The sequence below is a fragment of the Penicillium robsamsonii genome (assembly GCF_028829455.1).
Source record: "Penicillium robsamsonii strain IBT 29466 chromosome Unknown utg000001l_segment0_segment0, whole genome shotgun sequence".
NCBI lineage: Eukaryota > Fungi > Ascomycota > Eurotiomycetes > Eurotiales > Aspergillaceae > Penicillium > Penicillium robsamsonii.
Window position 1 is genome coordinate 3,264,538 of NW_026643219.1, and position 11,108 is coordinate 3,275,645.

Genomic DNA, 11,108 nt, shown 5'->3' on the forward strand with positions numbered 1-11,108 from the left:
GGATTTAATGTCTGCCCCTGATGCCTCATTTTACTTCCATCTGCGCAAGTGACTGCCGGCGTGTAAATTAGCTACTGTCTTGCTAGATTGACTTGCCAATGAAGGCTTCATTGTACTTTGATTTACAGAGTATATTGATTGTGATAGGCTCATCATTTTTAACTCGCAACACATATTTATCAAATGTGGCTGTCTTAGCTGGTGAAATATATATCACGCCTTGCCTTACTGCTTAGAGCTTAGATTAAAAAAAGAACCCGCCTGTCCGACCCGAAAGAGAGATCGTCGATTTCCAATAAGCATTTAAAGAAGAAGGAATTACTTATAGAATAGTGGCTATGTCAAACCAATAGCTCTTTGTCAACCTATTTCTAGATCGGCCATAGCTTTGATCCACAAGTTTCCCCGAGAGAACAGCGCGCGACGTTCGGATATTTTACAACTTTAAGCTAGGACCACATCTGACGGACTAGCAACAAACAACCGAAGTGAAACATGTAGTCGGTCTGAAAATTGGGGACTTGGAACTCTATGGGATGGGAATCGAAAAAGGAAATTCCCCGGGGCTCTCTCCACCCAAACCTGAAGATCGACGGTGGCTTGATGGATTCCGTTCCACCTCTCGGGAAGGAGACTACATAGATTTTAGCCAGATATGCAGGGCCTGTTGGAATTTTGAATGGCATTCAAGGTCTCATGACTAGCTGGTAGACACAATAGATTAATGTTATGATATGTAGGATCCCATAGAATATGGGCTAAGCCACTATTTTGGCGACGGGTCAAGCAAAGCATGAATTCCGCCTTGAAGGGTTGCAAGACATGTTTCAATCTTGCGACATGATCGCCCAATGGAATTAATAACAATGATTTAGAGTAGCCACTTTATCTAAAAATGGAATCGCGCCCGAGTTTATGACCTCACCAGCCGTTTAGATCTTGGTTCAAAGCTAGATCAATCTGGCTCTTAGATATAAGAGTCCTTAGTTCCTCATCAAGTGTAAATCTACTCTATAAATCTAATTTACACTCAAAATGAAGTTCTCTCTCGCTACCATTACCGCGTTCGTTGGCGCCATCAGCGCCGCCAACCTCCCCAACGCCTTCACTCTTGTTGCTGAGGGCGGCTACACCGTCCTTACAGATGGCCAAAACGCCTACATTGGTGCCAACACCACTGACCATGAGATTCTGATCCGTAAGCATCCAATTTCTCATGACCGCGAATCATCCCTAACATATATGATTTCTCTAGTCCGTGGTGGCAGCCCCAACGGCCTCGTCTCATACACTGCCAAGAACAGTGTTCCTACCGCTTTCCAGAACCTTTACATCGTTGAAAACTCCGTCTCGCCCGTCGGTCTGACCATCCCTCACTCTGGCGCTGTCCCTGAGGGCGGAAACGTCACTGGCTTTGGTGTCAACGACCAGGGTTTGTTCACTCATGGCGGCAAGGATTGGTTCGCCGTTGACGGCTACAGTGATAGCAAGGTCAAGGAGATCTATTGGTACGGTGCTCATAACTCTGTGTACCGTGGCGAGAAGCTCTATGTTAAGGAGCTCAAGAACTACACCGCCTAAATATTTACTTGGTTTTGACGCTGGGTCGATATGACAGAATGGCGTGATGAGAGTTGCTTGTGGTTTTGGCGAGGCTTTCCATGTTGGTATATACCGTGGACGTCTTTCTACTGTATTATTTTATCCAACAGTACAAATCGAAAATATCACGAATAGCGACATTAAAACGGCTGAACTTCCTCTCGTTTAGCGCCTACAAAAGCTCATCCAACCATCGCCTTAATAGTAGTTTCAAAGCTTTCAGGTTCACGTCCCAAGATCTCACTTAGAACCGGAGACACAACTGCTGTCTCGCCCCGTCTGATAGCTTCCCAAGCCGTAGCCCACTCCCTCGACAGATTAACCCCCTTGTATGTCTGCTTCTCAGCAATCCCAGGAATATTCACATACTCATCGACAGTGATCTCACGAATCTTGAGCGTTTTTCCAACCGCCCGACCGAGAATCTCAACCGTCTCTGCAAGAGAGATCTCCCGTGGCCCAGAGAGCAGAACAGCCTTGTTCAAATACTCGAAGCTCGTCGGGTCATTGACATACGAGACAATTAACTTGGCAGTCGCCTCACCCAGCTCATCGCGCTTAACCCACGACACGCCTGGGCCTTTACCCGAGTGAGGGATCGTGACTTTGTCCGCTGGATTTTGTAGATCGTAGAACGCGGTATAGATCGGGTAGGATTCAACGTAGAGACCCTCGCGGACTGAGGTGTAGGACACCGTATCTTTCAGGGAAGATAGGTATTTCTCTGTTTCGATGTGGGCGCCCATCACATGAGCAACGCTCTGATCAGTTAGATCACCGCCGAATCCAAGAGAGGAGTAGAAGATGTGCTTGATGCCACTCTTGATGGCTGCATCTATAGCAAGACGGTGTGCCTAGTTATCGTTATTAGACCAACTCACTAGGTATATGTGCAATATTACTTGATTTTCCTTACCTTGACTCTGTGATCTATCTCGAATGAAGCATATGAAACTAGCATCAAGACATCTACGCCATCAAAAGCTGTGCCTAATGTTGATGGCTCATCATAGTCGGCTCTGCGTACCGTAGCGCCAGCTTGCTTGATGTCGTCCAGCTTCTCGGGCCGTCGGGAAATCAGAATCAGGTCGGATTCTGGGACTAGCTTCGCCAGATGGTTCACAATGCTTGATCCAAGGGCCCCGGAGGCGGGGAAGACGCCGATTTTGACACCCATGTTGATGTAGGGTGAGGATGATGGGTGATTAAGTTGGTAGGCTGTAGTTGAAAGATTTTTGATGGTACTGGGATACCTAGTCTTTATATCCTACATACATTTCATGGTCGTTTCTGCTTAGAAATAAAGCTCGGTATTCGGTCTATGGCAGTAATGACCGAATGCAATGACCCTGTTGGTTTCTCTATAAGTCTATGGATGTCGATCTGTTTCCTTTTTGATAAAGAAGATACATCACATCACCCCTTTGCTCCCCAAATTCCACCCTAACCGGTTGTAGTTATCCCCTTTAAGAAAATCATTGCTTGCTCAGCAGATGGGTCCAGGGATATTGTGAAGTCTTTCATTCGTCAATCATAATTTGATATATTAAGAGAGGAGATATGCACTTCTAAACGCCAGATAATGAATTAAGAAATATAATTGGTAATCATGCCCCGGACTCAATGAGGGACACCACCGGTTCCGAACAATTCCATCTTGATACGATCGGCACCCACGCCCTTCGCCTTGAGAGCCGACTCCATATCTGTCATGAACATTCCGGGTCCACAAATATAATAATTTGTCTTGGCATCATCAAGGAACAAGTCCTGATCCTTCAACTTAGACAAGTCCACCCGCCCGGCATAGTCGTAGTCCACGCCTTCCTTCTCTCCCTCGGAGGGGTGACTCGTAAAGAATGTTGTGTGGATGGAAGGGTATTGCTTTGGAAGCTCGGAGATGTGCTTTTTGAAAGCACGCAATCCCTCTGAACGCGTGCCATGAATGAAATGCACTTTGCGTGATTCGGGCGATTTAGAAACCAATGTGTTCAGCATCGACGTCAGTGGCGTCAAGCCCACACCAGCAGAGATCAACACGACCGGGTTGCCGGTTTCCGAGTCAGCGGGGGAAAGGAAAAAGTCGCCGCAGGGGTGGGAGACTTTGATTTTGTCGCCAATGTTGCGTGTATCGTGGAGCACATTCGAGATGTAACCAGGATGGGTGGCAGCACCTGGAGCAGCTGGGTTGAGGCCTAGCTCTCTCTTCACACTGATGCGATAGTAGTCCGGTTTGGGCTGGTCGCTGAGAGAGTACTGTCTGGCCTGTGGGTACTTGAGAGCTGGGACGTCGGTTTGGATGGAAATGTACTGGCCGGGTTGAAAGGCTGGCAGTGGCTTTTCATCGACGGGGGCGAGATAGAAGGAAGTGATTTCCTCGGATTCCTTGACCTTGTTCACAATCTTGAAGTCTCTCCAGTCAGTCCAGCCGTCGGCATGTTCGTAAAGCTGCTTTTCGCGGCCGATCATGATATTTGCGAGCTGCCAGTAGGCCGCACCCCAAGCGTCGTGGATTTCCGAGGTCAATGCCGCGCCGAGCACCTCACCCATAGCTTCGAGCAGGTACTTGCCAACGATCTTGTAATCGTCAGGCTTGATATACAAAGAGGCGTGCTTGTTGCAGATCAACTCGACCGCCGAGCTTAGTGCGCCAAGGTCATCGATGTATGAGGCGTATGCGTAGAGTGCACCCGCCAATGCACGATGTTGGTGGCCATTGACCTGGTTGGAAGTGTTAAACACGGTGTTCAGCTCCGGGTGGGCTTCGAGCATGTTGCGATAGAAGACAGCCGTGATGGTGTTGCCATGTTCCACGAGAACAGGCACCGTCGCCTTGATGAGCGCGATTTGGTCCGGAGTCATTCCTGGGTTAGAAGCCATGGTTGTTTTATGTTTCAGGAGAACAATCGGTTGACGTTTGCACTGCTGGTGGACGAGGTTTAAATATAAATGACAAGTCGGAAGTGAGTAATATAAAAGCGATTCAAATGCTGCATTTCGTTGGCTATCCAGCTATTTATCCCCACTGTAACCGAATTGCTAAGACGTAAAAGACGGGATTTGAAAAACCTCGAGTGTCTGGCATGATCTGTGAGGATTTTCACTGCCGAAGTGAAGAACATCTCCGCGGAGGAGAGGGATATACAACGCATAAAGGGATTAACTCGGAATTTTCAGCCGCCGAAAATTTCTCGTGGCAACATGCAACTGCACAAAATCGGATCACATATTTTCAATTTCTAATGTAATACATACAAAATTCCATTCGAATAAGGTGGATGTGTACATATATGTATATGTACCTCGTCCCTGGAGGATCGGCCCGCCATACTACATGTATAGTTCTTTCAATATAAGACCTTAATGCAACCTAAAACAGGCAGAGACACCCATGTTCTTTTCTTTTCTATCCACACGTGGTGCCATGCACAAGAATGTCGCCGAACCCCAGACCTTCCGGGGAAACCCGATCCCGATTACTCAGCATGTTGTCCGCTCTTGGCAGAAGATATTTGGGGACTCTCGGAGGCAGTTGCATCTTTAACCGTTCTGGCGTTTCAGGCTGGATCGAGATTTATCTTCAAGACTTGAGCCCCAGATCTAGAAGATACCTACGCACCATTGGACAATCCATTATGCATGACGATTGGAGAGGTCTTGACAACCGTTTGCGGAAGTCGGGATGCTCCCGTTCAACGGTTCAACCCTATACGTCGAAAATATATATGAGTCTGTTCCATCGAACCTGGGAAATGGGACTACGGCAATGGAATAAGCTCAACAGTCGAGTCGAGCACTAATCGATGATACATAAATCAGTTGCGCGACACCTCCGTATTGAGTAGTGACGTGTGCGATATGCAATGTCTGTGAAGTGAAAGCTTGATGATAGTATAAAAGACTGAGATGTTCTCACCTGCGAGGGATCCTGATAGGACATTAGTCGACCCCGACCTCAGTCTCTCAACTTCAGCCCACCCTTCGCGATGCGGTCCAAGAAACGCGACTCAGATGCCTCAACGCTCGGGGAGGTATTGAGTTCCAGTGGACTTAGCCAGTTGCCCATGCTGCGCCTCCCACCTAAGCTGCGGTACAATTTGCTCTGCCTGATGGGCGAGTTCGTAGGGACGTTCCTGTTTCTCCTCTTTTCCTTTGCAGGTACACAGGTTTCCAATACTCCCAAGCCGCCACCTGGCTCCCCGCCGAATACTTCTAATTTGCTGTATGCGTCGCTTTCTTTTGGTTTCGCTTTGACGGTGAACGTCTGGGCGTTCTACCGAGTCACGGGCGGTCTCTTCAACCCGGCTGTATGGATATCACCGCAGAAGAATGGGAATATTTGCTTACATTCACCAGGTTACTCTTGCTCTCTGCTTGACTGGTGGCATGCCCCCTTCCCGGGGGCTGTGTGTATTCCCGGCGCAACTGGTCGCCGGAATTGCTGCAGCGGGGGTGACGAGTGCCATGTTCCCAGGTCCTCTAAACTGCGAGACCAGACTCGGCGGTGGCACATCAATTTCACAAGGACTCTTCATTGAGATGTTTTTGACGGCCCAGCTGGTGTTTGTCATCATCATGTTGGCAGTGGTGAAGCACAAGTCCACCTATTTAGCTCCGGTGGGGATTGGCCTGGCGTTCTTCGTTGCAGAACTGATTGGTAAGTAACAAGCAGTCTCGGATTAGTATTTCGCACCGTACTGTGCTAACTCTTCACACCAGGTGATTACTATACTGGAGGATCTCTCAACCCTGCTCGCTCCCTCGGACCGGATGTGATCAACCGCTCATTTCCAGGATACCATTGGATCTATTGGATCGGTCCTCTGCTCGGGTCCCTTCTTGCCTCTGGGTTCTATAAACTACTCTGTTTTGCGCGCTGGGAGAGGATCAACCCTGGCCAGGATTACAACGAGGAAGAGGTAGCCAGAAAGGAGTCATTGATTGGTTCGGAGAATACCCTCACCGCCAATGTCCCTGAATCCTCATCCCCTAGAAGAGAAATTCCATTCGATGAGCATGTTTAATGCTGCTCCAGTATCCGAAAGGCTGTTTCGTGGGAAGGCGATGAACATAATCATGGTAAAATTGAATGCGTTGTCGCTATGCATAGAAAGTTGATGAATGGTCCAGGATGTGAGTCAATATTTCAGACTGGCAATGAAGCCGATAATAGTTTATCTGTCAAGTAACTGTGGAAATTGAATTGAAAGCATATGAAGCAATTGGAACTCATCAAATATTGGAGTTGGAAGGGTCGGCAAATCCAGGTCAAGTTGGCTGAGCTGCACGATGCACGTAGCTCGTGTGAGTGCAGTTATGGTCTCAAAATGGGCGCTGACCAGCCTCAATAGTGCCAACATTCTCAATAGCCGCGAGATTTGAAGTGGCCACGAATACCTCACATTAGTACTGAAATTTCAACGTAAGGGCCGTAATCACGCTGCACGTCCTGTTTCCTGCAGGAATCCGCAATTATTGGACTCCCCACCAATGGGTTAGCTTTGGCGATGAGTTTCTAAGATCCACATCCCTTGACTTGACTCCAAGTCGATTTGGCATTTAAATAATTCATCCCCGCCATGTCCATCCGAACACAACCTGAGTTGAAGTGGTCATGATGAACTCGCAACCTGCCGACCCCGAGGCAGTCGCACCGGTCGCGGCCCATATGAGGGCAGATGTCGGGGACGTGCAGCTGCTTGGTATGATAATGTGCTTGCTTTTGTGAGAACTACTCGTCGCTAATCCCTTCTCTAGCACGGATGGGCTACAAGCAAGAACTTCGTCGGCAGTATTCCACCCCCCAGGTTTTCGCAATCGCATTCAGCATCATGGGCCTGGTGCCCTCAATCGCGTCGACACTCTCGTTCTCTCTCCCCGTGGGTCCGGTTGGCATGGTCTGGGTAGGGGTTGAGTTCCCATGAGTCTGGCTGTGCTGTTGGTTGACTGGGATTGTGGAATAGGGATGGTTCACAGCGAGCATCTTCATCTTTCTGGTTGGGTTGGCAATGGTAGAAATATTCATTAGGTCATCTGTGGAACGATCGCACTGATATCACATAGGCTGATCTCGCCTCTGCCATGCCGACAGCTGGAGGACTATATTGGTGGACACATTATTTCGCCGGACCGAAGTGGAAGAGCCCATTGAGTTTCTTGATCGGATATAGCAACACTTTGGGTTTGATCGGTGGCATGTGTTCGGTGGACTGTGAGGATGATCCATACCCATTGCCATCCATCACATCACTTACTTTGTTGTACAGATACCCTCGCACTCATGATCCTCTCTTGCGTCTCGATATCACGGGGAGATGGGTGGTCCGCCTCGCGCGGCGTGATCTATGCTGTTTACGTCGGCCTCATTCTCTTCCACGGCCTATGCGGCTCCTTAAGTGGACGCCTAATGCCGAAAATCCAGACATTTTGCATCTATATCAACATTGCCCTTGTTGTTGCGACGGTAATCGCTTTGCCAGTTGGAAAAGTGACGCGCGGCGGGTCCCTCAACCCTGGCCATTATGTCTACGGTCACATTGACAATGAGACTACATGGCCGACCGGATGGGCATTTATGATGGCATGGCTCGCTCCGATCTGGTCAATTGGCTCATTTGATTCTTGCGTGCACATGAGCGAAGAAGCTATGCATGCATCCAAGGCTGTTCCTCTTGGAATCGTCTGGTCGGCGGGCTCTGCATTTGTGCTTGGCTTCTTGGTGCTGTCTGTCATTGCCGCTACAATGAACCCGGATGTGAGCGCGACAATCAGCACCAAGTTCGGTCAGCCAATGGCTCAGATCTATTATGACGCATTAGGGAGAGACGGTGCGTTGGCATTTATGGCAGTACTCTGCGTCGTCCAGTTTCTCATCGGTCTCAGCTTGATTGTTGCTGCTTCTCGCCAAGCATGGGCCTTTTCTCGCGATGGCGCACTGCCATTTTCCAGGTTCTTCCGCCAGGTCAGTAAGCGCATCCAGTATCAACCGGTGCGCATGATCTGGGGCTTAGTATTTGTCTCTATTCTGCTGGGCCTTTTGTCTCTGATCAACTCAGCAGCCGCCAACGCCCTATTCTCACTATTTGTAGCAAGCAACTATCTATCATGGGGGACTCCGATCTTCTGTCGCTTAGTCTGGGGCGAGGACCGGTTCACCCCAGGAGAGTTCTATACCGGCCACTTCAGCAGGCTCATTGCCTGGGTTGCCATTGTTTATCTTCTTTTTGGGGTTATCCTGTCTATGTTCCCAACTGAGGGTCATAGCCCAACTTGTACGTATTTGAAAACTGCAAGGCCGCTCGACCGATGGTTAACAATTTACTTAACGGTAGCGTCGAACATGAACTACACCATCGTAATAAACGCCTTTGTTTGGTTTGGCTGTATGGCTTATTATTTCCTGTATGCACGGCGTTGGTACACTGGACCCCAGATGACTGTCGACGAGAGTAATTCTACTGCCTCAGATAATATCGTTGTCGCCGCAGTTCCCCGTGTGCTCCCGATCGATGAACCCGGATCTTTTGGCCGAAAGAAAGAATGACGCTTTTTCTCTCTACCTCTGCCTTTGACACATGATGACCCCCGCGATATCCTTTGCAATTGGGTTTGTCCCATCATACCTTTCCCACTAGGGGTTTGAAGGCACGAATATTTTTGGTTCCCGATGAACACTTCTACCTATCTCTCGGCTTGTCCTTGCTACATCCATATATAGATGGGCGTTTGGTTTCACTGGGGCTGATTAGTTTAAAATATGAAGAACAAGTTAACTCGACCTACTACCGTGTTTGATAAGACGCCTCGGATTTCAGATAAAGGAAGTGTATCTTCTACGTCATATTCAATATGTATTATATTCAAATTTTGGTGCAATTGTCATTTTCTTATTTTCACCACTCTGCATCTCAGCCCATTGTCGTCCATGTTCAAATTCCACAATGTCTAAATCGCAACAACCCCCTCCAAGTCACCGAACCACTCATCATGGGGACTGCGAAAGCAGTTTTGAGGGAGCTATCCAGACATTGGGCTATCTGTTTGAGGGAATACCGTCCGCAGCCAGGTCAGGCAGTGGCAGACGTCGCTATCAAAACTGGACGCCGAGGTGACCATAAATCATGTCTATGTTTACTTTATATGAGAAAGGCTGCTAGCTTCGGAGATTTAATCAAAAAGATTTGTTCCATTGGTTATAAATGCTCTAGAACATGGTTATGGGTCCCATGACCATCAACATGAAATGATTTGGTATAGTCGAAATAGTCGACCAAAATGAAAATTGTACAGTCGAGGTATATTTACAGCTTCAACAGAACGCCGGTATTAAACCTCATTTCAGAGATGTAAGGAAGAAAGCGACGAACAGAAATTTGAGCAGAGTCGTGAAGAGGCGTAGTGGATATCATGCCTGGCATCAAATCCAGAATAAAAGGATGAAGGTATCAACACTTTACAGTGCAACCATGACACCAAGGAGACCGGCCATACCAGCAGCAACAGCGCCGACAGCCGTGGGACGAGCGAAGGCGGCATTATCAGTGGGGGTGGCAGAGCCGGAAGGAGACCCAGTGGATGTGCTGACTATGGTGGTGGACTCGGTAGCGGTGGGATTACCCTCGGAGTCAGTCTTGGTAGTCTGAGCTGAAACCGCGGTGACAACCCGGCTCGTGATCTCAGAGCCGATGGAGCTGGCTTCGGAGGCAGCGGCAGAGCCAAGGGATGAAGCCTCGCTTTTAGCAGATGAGATGACACCAGATCCGGCGGAGCTCGCGGCTTCCCCGAGAGAGGTGGCCTTGGAGGCGACTTCGGATCCGAGGGATTCGCTGCCGCCGACGGCAGTGGAGTAGACGCCTTCGACATCGGAGACGATGGAGTTCACATCAGAGGCCATGGCAGCGGTGGCCAGGAAGAGGACGGAGGAGACCAAAGTGAACTTCATTTTGATTGTAGAGAAAAAGGTTTATTGGAAAGGTGTTGTTGGTTGTTGGTTTGGGTGATTTAAATTGTAAATAAATAATGGACTTTGGGTTTGAAATAATGAACCGGAAATCCGGGGGAACAGTCCTCCTTATATTTGGTCCATGAGCATTAGTTTCCTATAGATAGAAACATCCGGAGTTCGATGGGGCATGGCTGTGCCGAGGCGGGAGTGGCGACATGACCTCAGCCCTGTAGCAATTAGGGGCTCGGACGTGTTGTACCTGTTTTGTTGCAGAGAACTGGATTGGATATCCGGCTATACGGCTCTGGGCAATGGCATCGTCATATCAGGCTCCACTTTGGTATCAAGGCGCAAATTATGGGGTTGGCCTAACGCCCTAGTCCCTCACCCCCGGAAAATACCTGCAAGACCAAAACCTGCATGTTCTCGCATGTTCCCGCAAGTTGATTCATCTCGCTCGCGGGCAATGCAACACAGCCCACGGCAAAAAAAACAAAAGAACATTGCAATGTTTTGGGTATGTTGCTTGCTGCCTTGGCCCCCGGTACCAGTACTATTGTGA

General features: G+C 48.7%; 6 protein-coding genes across 6 annotated transcripts; 3 read left to right on the plus strand and 3 right to left on the minus strand.

Moving 5' to 3' along the window:
- Window positions 1-1,035: 1,035 nt before the first annotated feature.
- On the plus strand, window positions 1,036-1,581 carry N7447_001287 (uncharacterized protein; the record flags this gene model as incomplete). Its single annotated transcript, XM_057225563.1, has 2 exons — window positions 1,036-1,198; window positions 1,256-1,581. 2 exons carry the CDS (start codon window positions 1,036-1,038, stop codon window positions 1,579-1,581), a joined length of 489 nt encoding a protein of 162 aa, XP_057089579.1.
- A 203-nt stretch (window positions 1,582-1,784) lies between these two features.
- N7447_001288 (uncharacterized protein) lies at window positions 1,785-2,779 on the minus strand (the record flags this gene model as incomplete). Its single annotated transcript, XM_057225564.1, has 2 exons — window positions 1,785-2,456; window positions 2,519-2,779. The coding sequence occupies 2 exons, from the start codon at window positions 2,777-2,779 to the stop codon at window positions 1,785-1,787; spliced, it is 933 nt and encodes a 310-aa protein (XP_057089580.1).
- A 443-nt stretch (window positions 2,780-3,222) lies between these two features.
- On the minus strand, window positions 3,223-4,482 carry fhpA (flavohemoprotein; the record flags this gene model as incomplete). The annotated part of the gene is made up of 1 exon (XM_057225565.1): window positions 3,223-4,482. The coding sequence occupies one exon, from the start codon at window positions 4,480-4,482 to the stop codon at window positions 3,223-3,225; it is 1,260 nt and encodes a 419-aa protein (XP_057089581.1).
- Window positions 4,483-5,588: 1,106 nt separating this feature from the next.
- On the plus strand, window positions 5,589-6,626 carry N7447_001290 (uncharacterized protein; the record flags this gene model as incomplete). The annotated part of the gene is made up of 3 exons (XM_057225566.1): window positions 5,589-5,909; window positions 5,959-6,259; window positions 6,322-6,626. 3 exons carry the CDS (start codon window positions 5,589-5,591, stop codon window positions 6,624-6,626), a joined length of 927 nt encoding a protein of 308 aa, XP_057089582.1.
- Window positions 6,627-7,216: 590 nt separating this feature from the next.
- N7447_001291 (putative GABA permease (Uga4)) lies at window positions 7,217-9,145 on the plus strand (the record flags this gene model as incomplete). Its single annotated transcript, XM_057225567.1, has 6 exons — window positions 7,217-7,304; window positions 7,360-7,505; window positions 7,566-7,613; window positions 7,666-7,813; window positions 7,869-8,873; window positions 8,934-9,145. The coding sequence occupies 6 exons, from the start codon at window positions 7,217-7,219 to the stop codon at window positions 9,143-9,145; spliced, it is 1,647 nt and encodes a 548-aa protein (XP_057089583.1).
- A 909-nt stretch (window positions 9,146-10,054) lies between these two features.
- Window positions 10,055-10,543, minus strand: N7447_001292 (putative GPI anchored protein; the record flags this gene model as incomplete). Its single annotated transcript, XM_057225568.1, has 1 exon — window positions 10,055-10,543. One exon carries the CDS (start codon window positions 10,541-10,543, stop codon window positions 10,055-10,057), a length of 489 nt encoding a protein of 162 aa, XP_057089584.1.
- Between the last annotated feature and the right edge of the window lie 565 nt (window positions 10,544-11,108).